At 51.7% G+C, this 21,587-nt stretch overlaps 1 protein-coding gene across 1 annotated transcript in view; it reads left to right on the plus strand.

Annotated features, from left to right (window-relative positions):
* Positions 1–21,587, plus strand: part of CDC42BPB (CDC42 binding protein kinase beta) — a 167,080-nt gene that overhangs the window by 136,291 nt on the left and 9,202 nt on the right. The window contains 12 exon segments of the mRNA XM_042782572.1: positions 191–315; positions 777–882; positions 7,195–7,343; positions 8,336–8,430; positions 10,723–10,802; positions 14,213–14,302; positions 14,652–14,729; positions 16,710–16,815; positions 17,403–17,539; positions 18,176–18,315; positions 20,172–20,253; positions 21,334–21,550. Coding sequence (XP_042638506.1) covers positions 191–315; positions 777–882; positions 7,195–7,343; positions 8,336–8,430; positions 10,723–10,802; positions 14,213–14,302; positions 14,652–14,729; positions 16,710–16,815; positions 17,403–17,539; positions 18,176–18,315; positions 20,172–20,253; positions 21,334–21,550 — 1,405 coding nt within the window.

The following is a 21,587-nucleotide window of genomic DNA, read 5'->3' on the forward strand; positions in this document are numbered from 1 at the left end:
CACTTTCAGGTTCAGGTTTAAATTGAAATGTGACTGAGGTGAGAGCCTTTCAGAAAGTTCTTACTCTGAACTTCGGTTGGAGAAGGCTCATAAAGAGTAAAGACAGCTTTCAGGAGCTTCGGAAGAACTTAGAGCTTCAGTGGTGCTGACGTCACGCCTAACGGATGCTGGGTTACTGCTTTCGTTGCAGCTCTGTTCCTTCGTGGATAAACTGACGGCTCAAAATAGACAACTGGAAGATGAGCTGCAGGATCTGGCGGCCAAGAAGGAGTCCGTGGCCCACTGGGAAGCCCAGATTGCGGAGATCATTCAGTGGTGGGTGCTAGCGCCAGGCCCCAGCGACCGGCTGTAGCCTGCGTGTGCCCCAGGCCTGCCAGGCTGCCTTCAGCCTCCCTCCTCTGTTGCCTTGATTTTCTTTCACCCCACAGTCTGGTCCTCTGAGGCCGAGGCACAGTTCTCACAGCCACCCTCCTGACACCTAGTGTCCCATGACCTTCAGTGTCATGTCACGAGTGCCATGACACTGGACTGGCGGTTGGGAGCCAGCCCACAATCTTACCAACAGGATTGGCTCAAGTTGAGTGTCGGAGATTCTGGTTCTGTGAGACAGGCAGGGAGACTGCAGGAGTGGGCTGGGCCAACCCTTGTTTCCTAGTTCAGTGTCGTCTGTGACTGGCTTCTGGGTCTGGTGTGAGGCTGGGCGGCTCCTGCGTCTACTCGGCTCCTCTAGCAGCACCTCGGGACTCTGACCCTCTCTGCTTCCTGCCCTCCTCCAGGGTCAGCGACGAGAAGGACGCCCGGGGCTACCTGCAAGCGCTCGCCTCCAAGATGACCGAGGAGCTCGAGGCCTTGCGGAGTTCCAGTCTGGGATCCAGAACACTGGTGGGTTTGTGCCTGAGCCACACATTCCTGTCGCTTCAGTCTTCATCCAGTTTTATTTTAAGTGAATGCGGTGGTTAAGACGTTTTCAGACAAGTTGGCAAAGCGAGTAACTGCAGCAAAGGTGGGGGCAGTGACCCCAGTTTGAGGAGCGCCAGCGTTGTGTCAGCTGCTGGGACATCACGAGTCCTGGTGGCGCCATTCGTTCATCCATAAATGCCTGTCGGGTCCAAGTGACCAGAATGTCATGAAATCACCTCTTCTTTTATCATGGAGGTTTCTTTTGAGCTCCCAGGGTGTGGCAAGCACTGGGCTAAGCCTGGCTGGCTGTAGACCCATAGGCTGAGAAAAATAGAACATTATCACTGGACACTGTGGGCAGGCAGGCAGCATCCGGCCCTGCCCGCACATGGTTCTGGCCCCCAGCCTCCCGTGCCATCCTGCGCGTCGCTGCTAGCCTGAGTTCAGTTCATTCTTCTTATTTCCATTCGTGTAAGTTATGCCCCAAATAATTTACAGAAGTAAGAATAAAGGGATTACAGGCACAACGTTACTAAAAATTTCAGCTAGAATTTGAACTTGGCAAACCCAAATGTTTGAGGGTGTATTTACCCATGTAGGCAGTGTGTGGTGGATGCTGCAAGAGGCTGCCCACTTGTCCTGGGTGGACGGTGACCACAGCCACGTGTGAATACTGATTCCGGACATCACACTCATCTCTAGTAGTTCTCACCTTACCATTGCATCTCCTTCCTGCATTTGCATCATCAAAACACAGTACATTAGACAATAAAAGCAAATACTGCTGCATACACAGTTCTGCGTTATCAGTAACAGCAAACACTAATTTATGGGTGGATACATAGACAGACAGGTGTGGATAGGCAAATGAGAATATACCCACCACCACACAAAGGTTTGGCAGAGAGTAGTCCTACATAAGTATTTGTATTGGGAGCTCTGGTGGCGTAGTGCCTAAGGTATCTGACTGCTAACCAGAAGGCTGGCGGTTCAAACCCACCAGGCACTCCTCAGAAGGAAGGTTGGGCAGTCTACTGTAGTGATACTGCCTCGGAAACCCAAACAAGAGTCGCTGTGAGTCAAATCAACTCGACAGCAATGAGTTTTGTTTTTGTTTTTTTGGGTTTTTTTTGTATTTGTATTTGCTATAAAAATGTCCATATTCCATTTAAACATAACAGGAGGCAAAGTTAGGATAACTTCTTAGCCACAAATAAGAACCTTGAGGGAGTGGGCTGCTGGGCCTGTGACCTGGAGGCCATGGCCACGGGGGACATCGGGCTCAGTTGGCGGGGCGTGGTATACAGAAGTATTGTTCTCACTTCAGTGAACAGCGAATGGGGACATCGGGCTCAGTTGGCGGGACGTGGTGTACAGAAGTATTGTTCTCACTTCAGTGAACAGTGAATGGGGTCTTGAAAGCTTGCGAGCAGCCATCTAAGAGGCAACTATTGGTCTTCCTCATCTGGAGCAAAGAAGAGTGATGAAAATCAAAGACGCGTGGAAACAGTCCGTAGGGCTTACGGGCCCTGAGAACCTCGGCCTATGTGGCCCTGAGACCAGAAGAACTAGATGGTGCCTGGCTACCAGCGCCATCTGCTCAGAAAGGATCAAAATTGAAGATCTTGTATAGAGTGGGAAAAAAATACGGAACAAAACTCAAAATCATAAAAAAGACCAGGCTTACTGGTCTCACAGAGACTGGTGAAAACCCTTAAGACTGGTCACCCTTTGGGCCTGGAATTGAACTCACTCCTATGGCTTAACTCTCAGCCAGACAATAGGCCTATGAGCTGAACCCCTGTTCCAGGGAGAAGCGCTCCTTAGAACAGTCCAGCTTGGGAGAGCAGAAGGGCAGCATTTCCCCAGCATTTCCTGCAGAGGCAGGAAGGACACAGGGAAGGGGTCAGCACAGGGAGGAAGTGGGAGGAGAGCTGTAAAACTGCGGGGAATGTAACCAGTGTCACAAAACAGAAGTTCATGAACTACAGTCTGCTTTGTAAAATTTCTCCCAAATCACAATAAAAAGTTAAACAAACAGACAAACATACATTTGAAGATACTGACTACCCACGATGTTATTGCAGGAGGAGATACAGCTTTGCTCCATAATTGCAAGCCATTCTCATTTTTGGATTTACAAACACGAATTCGAATGATCAATCCAGTAAACTTGTTCGTTCCTACATTTTCTCTTCGCTTCTGCTGCTGTTAGGTACCGTCGAGTCGGCTCAGCTTTGTAGCAACTCCGTGGACGACGGCATGAAACACTGCCCCGTCTGCTCTGTCCTCACAGTCTTGGCTGTGTTGGAGCCCATCATCGCAGCCACTGTGTCAGTCCATCTTGTTGACAGTCTTTCTCTTTTTCGCTGACCCTCTACCAAGCGTGATACCCTTCTTAGGGACTGGTCCCTCCTGATAACATCCAAAGAATATGAGACAAAGTCTCACCATTCTCCCATCTAAGGAGCATTCTGTTTGTACTTCTTCTGGGACAGGTTGATTCTTTCTTCTGGCAGGGTATGATGTGTTCAGTGTTCTTCACCAGCGTAATTCAGAGGCAGCTCTTCTGTCTTCTTTCCTCTCTGGCCAGCTGTCACATGCATGTGAGGCTGCTGCAGATGCCATGGCTTGGGATAGGCGCCCCCTAAACCACGAATGGGCAGCTCTGCTCCATGAACACTCGAGGTCTCCTGCAGCAGACTTGCCCTTTGTGACACATCTTTCATCTTCTGGACCGCTGCTTCCACGGGCATTGGTTGTGGGTCTGAATAAGATGAAATCCGTGACAACTTCAAAAATTACTCCAGTTGTCAGGGTTTGTGTGTTCTTTATGTTGTGGTGTAATCCGTACTGAAGACTGTACTCTTTGATCTTCATCAGTAAGTGCTTCAAGTCATCTTCACTTTCAGAAAGAAGTTTGTGTCACCTACATAGCGCAGGTTCTTATTGAGTCTTCCTCCAATCCTGATGCCCCATTCTTCAGATAGTCCGGCTTCTCGGATTATTTGCTCAGCATACAGATTGAATAAATGTGAAAGAATACAACCCTGATGCACTTCCTTCGTGATTTTAAACCATGCATTGTACCTGTGTTCTGTTCAAACAACTGTCCCTTGGTTAGTGTACAGGTTCCTCATGAGCACAATTAAGTGTTCTGGAATTCCCATTCTTCTCAATGTTTCCCATAATTTGCTATGGTCCACATAGTTAAATGCCTCTGCATAGTCGGTAAAACACAGGTAAACATTTTTCCAGTATTCTTTGCTTTCAGCCAAGATCCTTCTGACAGTTACATCCCTTATTCCACACCCGCTTCTGAATCCAACTTGAATTCTGGCCGTTCCATGTGGTACTGCTGCAGCTGTTTTTGAATCCAACTTCTTATGAATTACCTTCAGCGAAATTGTACTTGTGTGTGATATTAATGGTGTTACTCAATAATTCCACATTCTCTTCAATCACCTTTCTTTGGAATGGACACAAATACAGATTTCTTCCAGTCGGCCAGATAGCGGTCCTCCAAATTTCTTGACATGTATGAGTGAGCGCCTCTAGTGCTGCATCTGTTTTTTGGGAAATCTCACTTGGTGTCCGTCAATTCCTGGCACCTTGTTTTTTGTCAGTGCCTTCAGTGCAACTTGGATTTGTTCCTTCAGTACCACCGGTCTTGATCACATGCTATTTCTTGAAATAAATGAACATCAACCAGTTCTTTTTGGTACAGTGACTCCTCCTGGTGCTTGCTGCATCATTCAATATTTTGCCCGTATAATCTGCCAGTATCGCAACTCAAGGCTTGAATTTTTCCTCAGTTTTTTCATTTAAGAAATGTTGAGTGTGTTACTCCCTTTTGGTTCTCTAAATCCAGATCTTTACACATTTCGTTATAATAACACTAGTCTTCTTGAGTCTCCTTCTAAAGCCTCCTGTTCAGCTCTTACATTTTATCATTTCCTTCATTCACTTTAGCTGCTCTGTTCAGCAGCAGGTTTCAGAGTCTCTTGCTACATGCATTACAGTCGTCTTCGTTTCCTGTTTTTATAATGACCTTTGGCTGTCTTCATGTACAACGTCCTCCCACAGCTCATCAGTCTTCAGTCACTAGTCTTTGAAGTGTCAAATGTATTCTTGAGATGGTCTCTCAATTCAGGTGGGATAAATCAAGGTCGTACATTGTCTCTTGTGGACTTGTTTTAGTTTCCTTCTGCTTCATCTTGAATTTGTATGTGAGCAATTGGTGGTCTTTTCTTCACTAACCCCTCACCTTGTTCTGACTGATGATACCAAGCTTCTCCATCATCTCTTTCCACAAATACAGTCTGTTTGATTCCCATGTATTCCATCTGGCAAGGTCCATGTGTGAGGTCACCATTTATGTTGTTGGAAAGAAGTATTTGCAGTGAGTGAGTCAATCTTGCAAAATTCTGTCATGTACTCTCCAGTGTTTTTTCTGTCACTAAGGCCAGATTTTCCAAATACTGACCCTTCTTCGTTTCCAATTTCGCACTCCGGTCACCAATAATTATCAGTGCATCTTGATTGCATGTTTGGTCAGTTTCAGACTGCAGAAGTTGGTAAAAGCCCTCAGTTTCTTCATACTGGGCCTTAGTGGTGGGTGAGAAAATCTGAATAATAGGTGTATTAACTGATTTTCCTTGTAGATGTCTGGCTATTACCCCATCACTGACAGCATTGTATGTCAGGATGGATCTTGAAATGTTCTTTGTGACAGGGAATGTGACACCATTCCTCTTTGTCATTCCCCCGCGTAGTAGACCACCTGATTGTCCGAATCAGAATGGCCAGTACCAATTCATTTCAGCTCACTAATGACTGGGATATTGATCTTCAAGCATTCCGTGTCATTGTTGACAGCTTCACTTTTCGTAGACTCTCAGTTTGTACATTCAGCGTTCTAATTACTAATGAATGTCTGCAGCTGTTTCTTCTCATTTTGAGTTGTGCCCTATCAGCTGAGGAGGCCGCTCTTCCTCGTTGTATTTTGCGTGCCTTCTTGCCTGAGGAGCTCATCTTCCGGCACTAGATCTGACAGTGTGTCACTGCTGTTCATAAGGTTCTCACTGGCCAGTTTTTTCAGAATTACATTGCTAGGTCCTTCCTCGCAGGCCGCCCTAGTCTGCAAGGTCCACTGTTCATCTGTCATTGTGTGGTGACGTGCACGTTGTTGTGATAACGGACACTATGCCACTGCTGTTTCCGGTGCCGTTAGTCACCCAGCATGCACCGGTGTCGGCGGAGCTTCCAGACTAAGACTCTCCCTCTGGTCACTTTTATGTATATACCAGCACTTACAACTGCATTAAGTAAACTCTGTGAATAAAATCATGAACAATGAAAGATGACTGTGATGATCTTTAGCAAAATGGGGCAGCTGGGACTGGACTGCAGAATTCCGCATGTGCAGCTCTTGCTGTTGGAGGACTAACTGGATGAGAATAGGCTACCTTTCTGTCCTGGAAAATACACTGCCCACATGTGTGTATTGTCACTCATTGGTGCTTGAGAAGGCCAGTGTTGGATTTGGTCATCTAAGGACCCTGAGTTCTCTTACACACTTGCTCTGTCATCATCAGTGTCTTGAGAGAGCGCTGTGCTCTGTCCCTCTGCACACATCTTCCTGTTGCCCGGTAAGTGTGAAGAGATTGCTCTGTCAGTTGTCTTCCCTGCTGTTATGCAGAAAAGGAAACTTTCTGGATTCTCAGCTGTGTTCAGTGAAAATTAAAAAATCTACCGTAATGGATGCGCCAGACTGTACTCACAGCTGCCTGACAGTTGGGGTAATCATGGGGCCACTCAGCAAGAAAATGGGATAGCATCATCAAGGTGGTTTGTTTCATTACTGCCTCATCCTTCCAGGTGGCTCCATCAGTCTTCCTTTTTCTTACTATTTTGGTCTTTTTGTCACAGCTCGGAGTGATTGGAGAGTAGTGTAATGAGGTGGTTCCTAGGATGATAAACTAGCAGAATGTTCCAGGATACAGGAAAGCTAAGATAAGTCAGATCCCACGGTGTGTCTTAGGTTTGTAAGAGGATTCAGTAGACCATATGGAAACTGCAAGGTGGAACCTGTGTTTCTTGTAAAGTAAAAAACAAATTTTCTTCTTTGGAAGACTGAAAAAATAAAATCTATCAGTTAATAAAAACTGGGTCCAGGGAACCTTGTTAGTATCTGGCGTTACTGCTTTAAATGACAGTGAAGGTCCTGAGGTTAGTGAACAACGGCTGGTGGTTAGCATGCATTTTGCTGAGGTGGACTCTTGGTGTTTGCAGGACCCGCTGTGGAAAGTCCGCCGCAGTCAGAAGCTGGACATGTCCGCCCGGCTGGAGCTACAGTCCGCACTCGAGGCCGAGATCCGGGCCAAGCAGCTGGTGCAGGACGAGCTGAGGAAAGTCAAAGACGCAAACCTCTCCTTGGAAAGGTGCTTTGTGTGGTGTTGGGACACACGGGGGCGGGGGCTTGGGTGGGAGCTGGGGTGTGCTGTGTTTGATGCACGTGAGAGCTGGGGCCCACACAGCCTGGGGCCAGTCCTGAGCCGCACAGGCCCTGGACGGCAGGAGCGCCCACTTCACTGGCCCTTTGTGCGGGCAGCTGGAGCCAGTGACCCACAAGAGCCCTTGTCGGGCGTAGTCTCCGCACGCTGTGGACATCTGATGAGAGCTGGTGAGGCTTGCATAGGCCCTGTGTGTGCTCCAGAGGGCGGGGTGGGGGGCAGAGTCCCTACCATGGAGGTGTGGGCTCTTTCTGAGCCTGGAAAGAAGTGTGTCTTCCACGTGCTGGGGACAAGAGATGCTACCTGCCCCGAGGCCACTCAGTTTACCAGCTCAGCATTTTTCCTGTGAAATTAAAACTAGTTAACAGGCATAACTCCTTTTATTGCATGTCTTCTTTATTGCACTTTAGAAATAGTGCGTTTTTCACCAATTGAAGTTGTGTGGCAACCCTGTGCCAAGCGAGTCTGTTGGTGCCATGTTCCCAGCAGCATATGCTCACGTCCTGTCACCGTGTCACGTTTTGGTCTCTCTCTCAGTATTTCACTTTTCTATCATGCTGCTGGACGCTTCATCCACCATAGTGTCAACATAACTTATATGCACTGAGAAAGAAAATTTGTGTGACTTGCTTTGTTGCAACATTTGCTTTATTGAGGTGGTCTGGATTCAAACCCACAGTGTCTTTGAGTTATGACTGTACTTAAAGTACAGGTTGAAGATGGTACGCCTGTTCCAGTCTTTGCTTAGAGCTTGAAGGAGTTGGAAGCATGTGGTTTTCACACAGCAGCAAATTCAACAAGTGCTTGTTGAGAGTGCGCCCCCTGCAGGCTGCTGGCTGTGGAGACAGCCTGCCGCTCACACCAGATTGCACGCAGTGCCTGTTCTTAGCACACTTAAAGCCGTTTGTGTTTCATTTTAGTAAACTGAAGGATTCCGAAGCCAAAAACCGAGAATTACTAGAAGAAATGGAAATTTTGAAGAAAAAGATGGAAGAAAAATTTAGAGCAGATACTGGTAAATTCCATTCGTAAGCTTCAGAATGATTTAAATATAAGCCGTTTTTAATGGAACCGTTTCATGTTTTCTTTTTGAATTAACTCTTGGTTATATAAAGCGCTTACATGGTCCCAGGCACACAGTTATGGAGCAGGGTCCCTGCCACAGGGAGGGCCTCGGAACTCCCGATTGCCACCCTGCAAGTGGGGGAGAAACGGCCCCTCAGTGTGGATTCATCTCGTGTTTATTGGGAGAAAAGCTGAGCATGCCTTTGTGTGTTTAAAGGCCGTTTGTATTTCTTACTCTGAATTCCATCTCTGTGTGTTTTACCCCTTTTTAAAAAATCAGGCTGTTAAGTCTTCTTAATTTTCAGAAGCTTTTTATTTGTTGAGGAGCACTGGTGAAGCTATGGTTAAAGCATTGGGCTGCTAACCAAAAGGTCTGCAGTTCAAACCCACCAGCCTCTCTGCAAGAGAAAGGTGAGGCAGTCCACTTCTGTGAAAATTGACAGCCTTGGAAACCCTACAGGGTAGCTCTACCCTGTCCTGTAGGGCCCGTGTGAGCTGGAATTGACTCAGTGGCAGTGAGTTGGGTTGGGTTTTATTGAGGATTAGAGCCCATTGTGATATAATTTGACATAAGTTTCAGGTGTCTTTCCTACTTTGTATTTTATGCCATTTTACTGTGCTTTTTTTTGGCCCAAGCAAATGTTTTTCTATTTTTCATGTCAAATTTATCCGTTATTTCCAGTTTTTTAATCATATTTAGGACAATATTTCATACTCTCCTGTTATTCAGGAATTCACCCATGTGTCCTCCTAACACTTGTACAATTTCATTTTTTAAATTTAGCTCCCTGATCCATTTGGAATTTTCCCTGGGATACAGTGTGAGGAATGGATCCTGCTCTCCTTAGGGATAGCTGGTGCCCCAGCCCTAGTTCCTGGCAGGTTCTTCCTGCTGCCTCCAGACTGGCTCCTCGCCTGTGAAAGCATGTGGGCGCTTGGCCCCATTTCTGCCTTTCCTACCCTTTTCCAGCATTGCTGCCCAAGGCCCACTCGACAGCTATCGTTGAGGCTTAGTGACCGTGTTCCAGCATCGGTGCCCAAGGTCCACTCGACGGCTATCGTTGAGGTTTAGTGCACGTGTTGTCGTGTCTGTAGGCTGCTCCTCAGGCCCGCTCACCACAGCTTTCTTAAGGATTCCTGGGCTTCCTGAGGGTGCCTTGTGTGGCTGTTCTTCCAGGTGGACGTTTGCCATTTTAACCATTTTCACACGTGCAGTTCAGTGCCACCAATCAGATTCATGCTGTGCAGCCAGCACCACTGTCCGTTTCTAGTCCTTTTATTTTTTAAATGCAGTTTATTTTAGTTTGTGTTCGTGCTGTTGACAGTGTGCGCAGCGGAACATCCACCAGTTCACCAGCTCCTTCAAAGAGACGCTTAGGTGGCGCTGATCACATTCTTCGAGTTGAGCGACCAGTCTCATCCCCTCTTTCCGTTTCTCATTTCCCGTTTTCTGTTTGAGCCCCTGTTTCCTCTTCCTCAGCCATTAAAATCAACTCTGCCTCCCAGGGTTCCGATCTCATCTTCCAAGATGCTGTGGTTAGTTTGACCACATACAGACAGTTCTTAAAAGAGCACAGTGCTCAAGGCAGGCATCCTGAACTCATTTTTTTTTTAAGCACCTTTAACAGAAACTCAGTGCACCCAAGCAGAGTTGCCAGCGCCTGGGACCACCGATAAACTTGGGTCTCTATGCGTTTACCTGTGTTACGCATTTCATATACATGGGCTCATACGCTATCTGTCCTTTTGTGACTGGCTTGTTTCAGCATGTTTTCTGGGGGCCTTCGTGTTACAGTGCACTTCAGGCTGCCATTTCTCTTTCTGACTAGGTAACATTTCATGTATGTATGGGCCACATTTTGTGTATCCCATCATCTGCCCAGACATGTGGGTTCTTTGCATCTTTCAGCTGTTCTGAATGACGTTGCAGTGAACATTCATATAGAGAGGGTCTGAGTCCCTGTTTTCAAGCCTTTGGGGTTTACACCAGGAGTACAGCTGCTGGGTCACGTGCTTACTCTGGCATTAACTCTTTGAGGAGCTGTCAGACTGTTTCCAAGGAAACTTTTTAATCAACTTGTCTAGCGCCAGGAAAAATCTAATGGTATTTTCACTGGGATCACTTTAAGTTCACCCGTTAACTTTGGGAAGAACTGACATCCTTGTAACACTGAGTCTTTGGAAGAGTAAGACACAGTGCCATACGTTTTTACCTTGACTGGCCTTTGTTTCTTTCTCACAGGACTCAAACTTCCAGATTTTCAGGATTCTATTTTTGAGTATTTCAACGCTGCACCTCTTACACATGATCTGATGTTTAGAGTAAGTAATCAAGAAAGAGACTAGTGAAGTTTCTGTGAGTTGGACTCTGGGGTGGTGACTGTGGAAGGTTGGGATACTGGAGGCGTTTGCAAGGGGAAGTGGACCCCTGGCCATGTAGCAAACACTGCAGGTAAAGTTTTAAAATACAGATTCTCCCCTCCTCTGGCTTGTGTTACCATTATTGTTGCCTGGCACATGGGTTGCAGGGACGGTGAGTCAGGCACTGCCAGATGGCCTTGTTTTGAGCTGGCAGTGTGGGTACACACAACACCCTGTGCTTGGAAAGCTGGCTCATCCTTGATGAGTCCAAGTGCACTCTCTGGGCCTCGCGGCAGCAGGCCTGCTTAGGAAACCGCCCTGCCCCGGGAGCACCACCTTCCCCTCAGTGTGCTGTGACTTTGCGGTGAGTTGCAGGGAAGGCAAACACTTCCCCTCCTTTTCCAAAACGACAGGGACGGACCCTGACCAGCCACAACCCGCAGACAGCCCAGGGACTGGAGCGCTGACTTAGTCTGGGCAGAGCTCTTCAGCAGCTCCGGGACCTCTCTCTACATACATGCACGTTTGTTCCCTCTGGATGACTGGAGAGTGACTTGCAGGCACATTGACCCCTAAGTATTCGAGCATCGTTTTCCTCAGGTTGGGGGCAAACGCTTGCCGTGATACCAGTCACGCACACGGAAGGCCTCTGCTTTGTGCTGGCACACTGGTAGCTGGTACCTGGTGTTCATGCTGCCCTGTTGCCCCACTACAGCTCCCTGAGCTGGCTTCCAGCTTGAGAGCCTGCCTGGCGTTGAGCTGTCGTCTCTCTGGCCCCCTGGTCTGAAGCCCTGTCGTTGTTTCTCCTTCTACAACACTGTTACTTTCTAGAGGACACACCAGCTATAGTGTGTCCAGTCTTACAGAGCACCTCTCTCTCTGGGTTTGCGGATGTTCCCTCTCAGTTAGATGGGGGTAAATGTTTGGCAAGAACTCTTCACGTGGAGGGTGGCATGCATGTCCCAGCCTCTCTCAGGAGCCAGCTGTCTGTCTGCCCAGGGTTGTGATGCTAAGTTTAAGCGTTAGGTTAGGATGGGGTCTGCTAGCCCTTTTCACTGAAAAGGGTCCCTTCCCTTTGGTGAGACAGGGGCCACCTGGGAGCCACTTGGGACTGGCTTTCCACAGGCTTCCTCATGGTGGTTTCAGCATGCACTAGTGACATCCATCACTGAAAACCCTAAGCACATTGGTGATGTTCCTGGCCCTCTGGGCACGGACTGGTTTTTACCAAAGTGGTGGTGCAGCTCTTTCCCCGACATCTCTGTGTTTTGAGATAAAAGTGTGTCTAACCACTGGGCACACACAGGTCCTCCGTGAGCAAGCCTGCTGCCGCACGCACGTGCCGCGTCTAGCCTCTCTGCCCCGCCCCTGCCCCCCAGGCCTGGGGCCAGCCAGAGACCATGGTGAGGAGGGCAGTGGTCAGGAAGCAGCGGCTTCTCTGTCGACTCTGGGTGGGGCAGAGGCTTGGGCTGAGGGATGTGCAGCCGGCAGCTGTCACAGTGTCCTCTTCAGGCCGGGCGGCAGGCAGGGCGGTTTCATCATGGAGACGCAGGCCTGGCTCTTTCTCCCTCACTGTTTGCCAGCACACCTGCCATTCTTAACCCCGTCCCTCACAGCTCTGTGATTTGAAAGAAAGGACGTTTACTGTAGACAGAATCATTGGTCAGACTCTCAGTGTACACCAGGAGGTGTCTCCAGGCATCGAGAATCATTTGAGACGCCTGTCCATTTTCCACATTAACTGTGCTGACTGTTAATAGAAACGCTTTGCCCGAAGTGCAGTCACTGTATTTTCACACCTGTTTTTACCGGCGGGAGGCGATCTTTTTTGTCCCTCTGTCTGTTGCACAAGGGCTCTTGTGTCCTTTTCGTCCCCATCCTCTCTGCTAGCCTCGTGGGAAGAAGTAAGTTAATGCATTGCCGGACTCCCCCCCACTGGGAACAGCCCCTCACTTGTCAGTTGCGTGCTTTTGATTAATTAACTAAATGCAACTCATGGGGCTTTTACATAGCTGAAGTTAAAGTGCTTCATAGCTGAGGTTAAAGTGCTTTGTGCTGAAGTTAAACCGCTTCGTAGCTGAATTAAACCACTTCGTAGCTGAAGTTAAACTGCTTCGTTGTCTTTTGCTGCTCACTTGTCATCTCATTTGTCATCTGACCTCACTTACGGGGAAATGTGCTGCATGTTCAGCTTTGATGGCCAGCAGGTCTGTCTGGCCTGTGCCTTGTACCTTTGTTGATGGAATCGGGTTCTGCCGTCAGAGGCAGAACTATGGAGAGCAGTGCCCAGGGCTGTTAGTTTAAATGGCTGACAGATCTCAGCTGGCAATGGAACTGCCATGGCAAATAGAAACTGCTCAGTGACGCCCCTCAGGTGGTCCCCCGGGCATGTGCCACAGCTACCCTCCCGAGGGTGGTCCACAGCACACAGGTATGTGTTTCTGCCCCCTCCCGCTGCGCACAGCTCTCACCTGGCGGCTGAGTAATCACACCTGGCGGGACGTACGTCTCTGATCTGATTCCTTGGGATCTGATGCAGGTCTTCAGGTGCCCACCCAGCTCCCAGCTCCTCTCTGGGAGTTTGTAAGCTCTACTCACTGTCTGAGGAACCTAGTGGTGCAGTGGTTAAGCACTCAGCTGCTAACCGCAAGGTGGGCTGTTGGAACCCACCAGCCGCTCTGTGGGACAAAGAGGAAGCCGTCTGCTTCCGTCAAGTTTCCAGCCTTAGAACCTTCTGGGCAGTTCTCCTCGGTCCTCTAGGGTCGCTAGGAGTTGGAATCGACAGGAGTGGAGTCCCTATCCCCTTGTGCTGGCAGTGCCCACACGGCGCACCTGTGTAACGCTAACAGCCTGTGGTGGTGACACGGTAATTGTCACAGTGCTTGTTTAAGATGAGGTTGTTTCTGTAGTTCTAGAAGTAGAGTTAGCTCCCAGTAGACCTTTGCTAGACTCACTTGGAAGCTGGGTTGTTAGAGCAGAACCCGACCTCACCACCTTGTGAAACTGCAGCATGGTGCTTCCTTCCTGGCGCTGACCACGAGCCTGAGCCCCAGACCGCTGTGGGCAGAGGTTGGTGCAGGCCCCGAGGGGAGGTTAACAAGCACTGACAGTTGATCTCAAGGCTGCCAGGTGTGGAGGAAGGTACGTGTGAGTGCGGTCAAAGCCATGCCGTTTCCTAATTCGTACCCTCTAAATAGCCAGGAAGAGGTGAAGGTGTGAGAAGGGGACCAGGCCAGAGGCCCTGCCCCGGGCCCCAGCACCTTCAGGGCAGTGGCTGGGGAGGCGGGGCACCTGGACCCACGCAGCAGCACGGCCAGGACCCAGGGTCGGACGCCAGTGCCCTCATCCCCGTCCCTTCTGTGTTTTCACAGACGAGCTCAGCTGCTGAGCAGGAGACACGCGCACCGAAGCCAGAGGTGTCACCGTCGATGGCTATGCCTGCAGGCGGAGACCAGCAAGAAGTAAGGCGCCATTGCCCAGCTGGGCTCGAGGGCCCTTGGGCCGCCCCCGCCCATCCATTCCCTGTGGCCTGTGTGCCCAGTCGCAGCAGTGCTCACCTGTCAGGCCAGCTGGCCTCCTCAGTGTCTGGCTCATAGCCAGCGCTTCTTCCCGGGCCCTCACCCAGTCTTTGCAGGGTTTCCGTCAGCTGGGTGAGGTGCGCCCTGGCAGGTGTCTCTGTAATGTGGTCAATTCAAGATGCAGGAGTGTCCGTTATTAATAAGTTCTAGAGAAATGACTCCCATAGGGCCCGGCGCCCACCAGCAGTGCTGAGGTCAGAGTAACACTCACCCGCCCCTGCTTGCCTCCCAGGACATGGCTCGGGCCCTGCCGAGGCCAGCCCCCGTGCCGCTGCCCCCCACACCGGCCCTCACCCTGACTGGACCCAAGGTAGGCCATCCTTGTGCCCTCAGCACCTCCTTAATTCTAGGACACAAAGTCCGTGGGACAGAGTGGCCTTACGCGTCCTGTACGCACCGTGAGACCTGTGGCTGGGGTTGGTCTGCTCGGGGTGGTGCGCGGCCTGGGCAGCCATCCATGCGCACATCCTCACCACAGCAGGCACACCTCGTGGGGTGTCATGTGCATTCTTGAGTCCAGCCTCCCCACGCCACACACACGTGCATTCACATGTGTACATGCAGAGCTGTGTGGTTTGTGGATGGGGGTTTTCCCAGCCCAAACGGAGTTCGCGTAGTGTGCATTTGTGTCACCCGTGTTGTGAGCGGGTCCTCGTTCACTGCTGGCCTCATGCTCCCGTCACCCTTTCTCTTCAGTTCAAACTTAGTGGGCACACGGCCACATGGGATCCTGAGCCTTTTTCCCGTTTCTTTCTTTCTACATTTTTATTGTGATTTGAGCACTTATGGAGCAGATCGGTTTTCCGTGTGGTGATTCACACACGTTTTGTTGGGTGACATTGATTACAGTCCCAGCAATGTATCAGCGCTCGTTCAGCATCCTCCTCCTGTCCTCTTCACACTTGTCCTTCTTCTCTGTACATTCTTGCCTTTGAGCTCTAGCCCTGGGTCAGCGCTGCCCTTTGGATTCCGTGTGGCTCATTGTTCTAAGGGGTGCACCTCCCTGGTGGGGTTATTCACCCCATAGCCCTGCCTTTTGTGTGGCTGAAAGTGGAGTGTTGGTTCAGTCCCACGCCTGCAGGGGAGCTAAGGGCCTTAGTCTCGGGGGTTCCACCAGTCTCTGTCAGACCCTTTTCGGTGGTTTTGTGTTTTCGTCCCTGTTTTTCTCCTGCTTCCTTTGCCCAGGGCCCTTTTACTATGATCCCTCTCAGAGTGTGAGCAGTGGGAGCCAGGTACCATCTAGTTCTTCTGGTCTCAGGGTCGTGGAGGCTGGGATTGTGTGGTCCACTAGTCCTTTGGGTTCTTTCCTTGCATCTTTGATTTTCTTCACTCGTCATTGCTCCAGATGGAGAGAGGCCAGTAGTGACACCTTAGGTGTCCACTCACAGGCCTCTAGACCCCCGTTGCTACTCACCAGAGTAGAATGTAGAACATTACCTTGGTGAACTATGACGCCAGTTGGCCTTAGCGTCCCCCCGACTATGGTCCTGAGCCCCCAAGCACAATTCTTTTCTCTTTTGAATGTAGACATAGCCTCTTTCCAAGTTCAGCCATCAGTGGCGAGGCCAGCTAGAGACAAGGGACTTGATTGTGTTTGAGACTAACTAGTGGGTTAGCTTTTGACTTTGTATTCTTATGGTCAGGTGGACTGTTATTGTCCATGATAACGGGCAGCATGGTTGTGACGTGACCTGTCCCGCAGCCCGGGGTCTGCCCCTATACCCTTGGCCTGGGCCTCGTCCCTGCGATCGGGTCTGAGTTCCAAACTCTCACTCCCTTGATTTTTACAAGTCATTTCACCACAGCGTTGTCTCCCTGAGGGACAGAGTGCTTTGTTTGGCTGGTGCCTGAGCTCTACACACTCGATGTCATTCGTAGTCTGCACCTGCTCATCCACTCAACCTCCTGTGTCTTTGTGTCATTGCACGTGTGACGGTCATGGTGTGTCCTCCCCCGACAGAGATGTCGGGTGCTCCCCACCCCTGCTACGAGGAGCAGGGCTGCTGTAGACGCTTGGCCATGGCTCCCACGTGAGGGCTGCTCTGGGCACCCCCCACCCCAGCACGTGGCCCCGGCCAGCCCTGACAGCTGGTGACTGCAGGTGACTTGGTGACTGCAGGGGCAAGCCCCTTGTCGGCTGCTACCTGTGCTTCCGGGCCAGCCCTTCTTTGGAACATGGAATTGCACAGTCTTGGCTCTTCCCGACGCCCGAGCTGTTCGTTGGTCTGCCCCTGAGCCGACCGATGCCCTCGCGGCCTCCTGGGGGCTCACCTTGCTGTTCCTCTTGCAGCCCAAAGCACACCAGTTCAGCATCAAGTCCTTCTCGAGTCCCACGCAGTGCAGCCACTGCACCTCGCTGATGGTCGGGCTCATCCGGCAGGGCTACGCCTGTGAGGGTGAGTGCGGGCTTTCCCAGGACAGCCCCCTGTGTTCCTGTCCTTAAAACGCTCAGTCAGGGTGTGGTACGGGATCATGACCCCTGCTGTGACAGGAGGGTGCCCTGCTCTAAGGCTAAGGCAATTACTGGCCAGTACTGACGTAGAACGCAGTGTCCCTGTTCTAGAAAGTTAGGGAACGCCAAGAGGGAAAAGGGCCGTCGGGCTCTCCGCTGTGGAAGCATCTGGAGAAAGCTATGACTGGGGCCACGTCTGTCCTTCCAGTCACCATTCCAGCATTGCAGTCCTTGGGGGCCACCGCCCACTCTGAGTGCCCTGGGGCTGGGTTCTATGCCCACCCAGATGGCATGGCCTCGTCCATAGCTTGTGTGTGGGCAGGGGTCACCAGCGCCCTGTGCTGTCGATGGGGGAGAAATGGCTGTGATAGAAGGTGCTGAGCGCCACAGACCACAGCTTTCACCGCAGCCGGCTGCCCGCCGGGCCTCTCCTTGGTGGCTCTGGGTGACAGCTCAGCGGCTCTCAGCTCGCTCTGCAGTGACTCTGCTTCAGAAACGGGCTTTGACGTTGCTGCCCCTCCCCCTTCCCAGTGTGCTCGTTTGCCTGCCACACGGCCTGCAAGGACAGTGCCCCCCAGGTGTGCCCCATCCCTCCCGAGCAGTCCAAGCGGCCCCTGGGAGTGGATGTGCAGCGGGGCATTGGCACCGCCTACAAAGGCTACGTCAAGGTGAGGAGCGGGAGGAGGCACCGCGGCCTGCCACGTGCTCGGCTCTTCCCCTTTTAGCACTGGGCGCCATGCAGGCACGTTGGGCCCCCAGACCCCGGGTGCTCGTGACAGCATCTCCTTTGCAGCATGAGGTGGCCCTAGAGCTGGGCCTGGGAGACCCCTCACCTGGGAATGGGTGTTGAGCTTGGCTCAGCTGATGTGTCTGATCTCAGTAGACCCCTAGTCCCAGGCCCCACAGACCCACACGAGTGTTCCTAGGATATCACCTGTCTGGGCAGGTGCATTGGAAGACAAGGCTCCAGAGGGGCTTGGCACGCGGCTTCCACTGCATGGGGATGGGCTGTGTTTTGTCCAACCGTGCACCCGCCATGTTCTGTGTCTGATGTGATTGCACCTGCCATGCTTGATTCTCCGAGCTCCCGCTGCAGCACGGAGCCCTCCCCTCCATGACCTGAGTCCAGACACGCTCTGTTCGCAGTCTGGGTGGAGTGAGAAGGTGCCACCCAAGTTCACAGCAGCCACGTGGCAGCTGGAGGGCAGCACGGGCCCAGCCCCAGTCACACAGACTATGCCACCATTGTTCCAAGGACCTTGCAGCCTTGCAGCCCAGTGAACTGTGTCCCTATTGGCCTACAGGTCCCCAAGCCCACTGGGGTGAAGAAGGGGTGGCAGCGGGCGTATGCAGTGGTTTGCGACTGCAAGCTCTTCCTGTATGACCTGCCTGAGGGGAAGTCCACACAGCCCGGCGTGGTCGCCAGCCAGGTCCTGGACCTCAGGTCTGTCCACTTTACGGTGCTGGGTGTGTGTTTGCTTTTAGGTTTTCAGCCTTTGATCAAAGTGAGAGTTGGTTGCTTTGGGAGTCTTCAGCCTCGTTTGCACCCTCACATCGTTAGGTGTCCCACAGTTACTGGAGCAGGTGAAACTCAGCTGTCCAGTAAACACTGTGAACGTCTCTGCATCAGATATTTTAAAAAACGTGCCAAACAGACATTTAATGTAAGGAAATCATGTGCCAGGAACAAGCGAAAAACACTTGCAAGGTCAACTGGGCAAGGGAGGCAGGGCGGCCTCACGGGACTCAGATTCCTTGACTGGTGCCCTGAGGCTGACCAGGCCTGGCATGGTGGGGGTGTGGCCACGCCATCACGCTCCTTGCCCCGTGTCCAGTGCAGCCCCTTAGCATGAAACATACCATGAGAATAGATAGTCCCTTCCTGCCTCTCTTAAGTTAGCACCTCTGCCCTCAGTCTCCCCCTGTGTATGGTGGGGGTGATTAACCAACAGCATCAGGTTGTCGTGGGAATTAACTGAATTAACACACGCAGCATCACACCTGGCACATAGAGCGTTGCCACCGTACAGCGTGGGTCCCAGGCCACTATGCCCTCGCTCCCAGAGCAGACGGCCAATGCTGCTAGCCCCTCTCTGCTCCAGGACCTGCCTGGGAGTCTCCAGCCTTGGGTCCTAGGGGAAGGGGGCCCACAGTGTTGAGACATACACAAACACAGGTGTGTGAGAATCGTTCAGATAGAATAGCGTGGGCCACTTGCCAGTGTCCCTGCCCTGCAGGGCAGGTATGGCGACCAGCTGGTGCCCATGATCTGGAAATATTCTCGATGGCTCCATGGCAGCCCCGACTATGCCCTGGCCTAGTGGCAAAGGGTATTTCAGCCTGAGCACACAGCCCAGGGCACATTGAGCTTGGCGCAACGGCTGTGTCCTGCCAGGGAGGCGGGTGTGCAGAGCATGTTGGAGAGGGTGCTTCCCTAGTTGTCCAGCGAGTTGTGTCCCCTCTGAAGACAAGCTTGCCCAACCGAGCCAAGCCTCGGTCGTGGACATGTTTGTAGCTGGGGAGACATGGCGTTCGAGGGGGCGGTGTGAGGTGGACACTCGTACCCTCCAGCACCCCCAACCATTCAACCACTGTGAAGTCCTCATAGTTAGCTTATTGGGGTTTGTCCCTGTGAGTCTGTCCCTACCCAGGTGGAAGTAGGGCCCACTTGGTCTTCCAGAAAATAGATTCATGGCCGTGTCCATCTGGTCTGGTTTGCAGTGAAGTGACAGTGGGGGGCACAGTCGGAGGAGTGTGAGGATGAATGGGTGTGAGTACAGAGAGTGAGAGTCTCTGTGGGCATGTATGTGAACGAGTGTGAGTGGATATTGTGCGAGTGGGGTGTGTGAATGTAGTGAGTGTGAAGATATGCAAGAGGGAGTGTGGGTGTGGGCACAGGTTGTGAATGAGCCCGAGTGCAGGTGTGGAGTGTGAGGGGGTGACGGAGTGAGGGAGTGAGTGCAGCTGTGTAGATGAGTATGCGAATGGATGTGAGTGTGAATGTGGAAGTGTGAGTGTGTGTGAATGTGGAAGTGTGAGTGTGCGTGAATGTGTGTGAGTGCGTGTATGGAATGACTGTGTGACAAGTGAATATGAATACAGGCATGGGTGTGAATCCACGCTGGGTGTGAGTGCATGAGTGTGCTTGTGATTTGCCATGGGTGTGAATGAGGGTGTGGGAGTGCATGTGCATGAGTGTGTGAACGTGTACATGGGTGTGAGAGTGCGTGAGCATGAGTGTGTGTGTGGGAGTGTGAGAGTGTCCCTTCCCAGGTGTCCTCACCATCTTCTCTCTTCCAGAGATGAAGGCTTCTCAGTGAGCTCAGTCCTGGCCTCAGACGTCATACATGCCACACGCCGAGATATTCCTTGTATATTCCGGGTATGATTTTTGTCATTCCTTCCTATTTTTTAAAGACCATTTGTTTCACTGATTGTTGGAGGGAAACAGTTAAGAGAAAGCAATTCTGCCAGGGGTGTCGCTGCGATGGCACGGACCAGCCTGGTTTCTCTGTCGCCCTGTCCTGCCTCCACTCCTTCGTGCGCGTGGCACAGTCCACCCCACTCGCCTCATTGCCCACCGGATGCAGCCCCTCCACACAGCCACAGCCTCCTTGGGGGGCCTCCTGCCTGACTTCCTCCAGGAGCACCCACCTCCCCCTCCACCACCTCTCCCTTTTCACCTCACCTGAAATCCCTCTCCTGGGTCCGTGCACAGCCCCCTGACCATGGATGGGGCTCTTAGCACTAGAGGAAACTTGAGGTGACATCCCGGGAACCAGGCCTGGGCCTGGCCAAGTGCTGCCAGTAGCAGGAACAGCACAGGGCCAGCGGGAGGTCCGTGCTGGCCGCGTGGAGGCCACCCCGCCTGCCCTCAGTGGTCCCGGTGGTAGCCTGAGGTGCTGACCCAGGGGTGTGAGTCAGAGGATGATGTCTTCTGCACCTGCAGTGGGAGTTTCATAAACACGGGAAAACGGGTTTGCCACAAAGGCAGGTGTGTGGGTCCCTTTTACTAAATCTTGCTTGTTCAGAACCCACTATCGTGTGGGAGAACAGTGGACCGAGGGTGCCTCAGGGCACAACTGGCAAGTGGTTTTGTTTCAGACCCGTATTCCCTGGCCACAATCTGAGCCTTTTTATCTTAATTGGCCTAAGACAGCTCCTGGCAGAACTTTTAAAATGGACTGCTAGACCAGTTTTAGCAAGGGCAGCATTAGCTAAAACCTGAAAACATGGGAGTCCCCCTGCCATGTAGCTTGGTCCAGCCCCCCTACTGTCTTGACAAGGGTCTCCTGCAAGGTGGTGCGGAGCCAGCCCGGCTGGGTCATCAGGTCTGCTGGTCACCCTCAAGTCTGCATGCTGTGCGGCCAAGAGGCTCGTGTGCAGGCTGTGGGCAGCTGTCTGGTGTGTTTGGTCGTCTTATGGTTCTTCTCTGTTCTGTGTTTTGTCTCCTGTGATGAAGGTGACGGCCTCTCTCTTAGGTTCACCTTCTAAGACCAGCTCGCTGCTCGTTCTGACAGAAAATGAGAACGAAAAGAGGAAGTGGGTTGGGATCCTAGAAGGCCTCCAGTCAATCCTCCACAAAAACAGACTGAGGAATCAACTGGTGCACGTACCTCAGGAAGCCTACGACAGCTCGCTGCCCCTCATCAAGGCTGTCCTGGCGGCGGCCATCGTGGGTACGTGCAGGGCCCTGCAGTGGACCACGCTTCCCCC

Source organism: Orycteropus afer, unplaced genomic scaffold (assembly GCF_000298275.1).
Source record: "Orycteropus afer afer isolate SDZICR_OR568_19922 unplaced genomic scaffold, OryAfe1.0 scaffold00371, whole genome shotgun sequence".
Lineage (NCBI taxonomy): Eukaryota > Metazoa > Chordata > Mammalia > Tubulidentata > Orycteropodidae > Orycteropus > Orycteropus afer.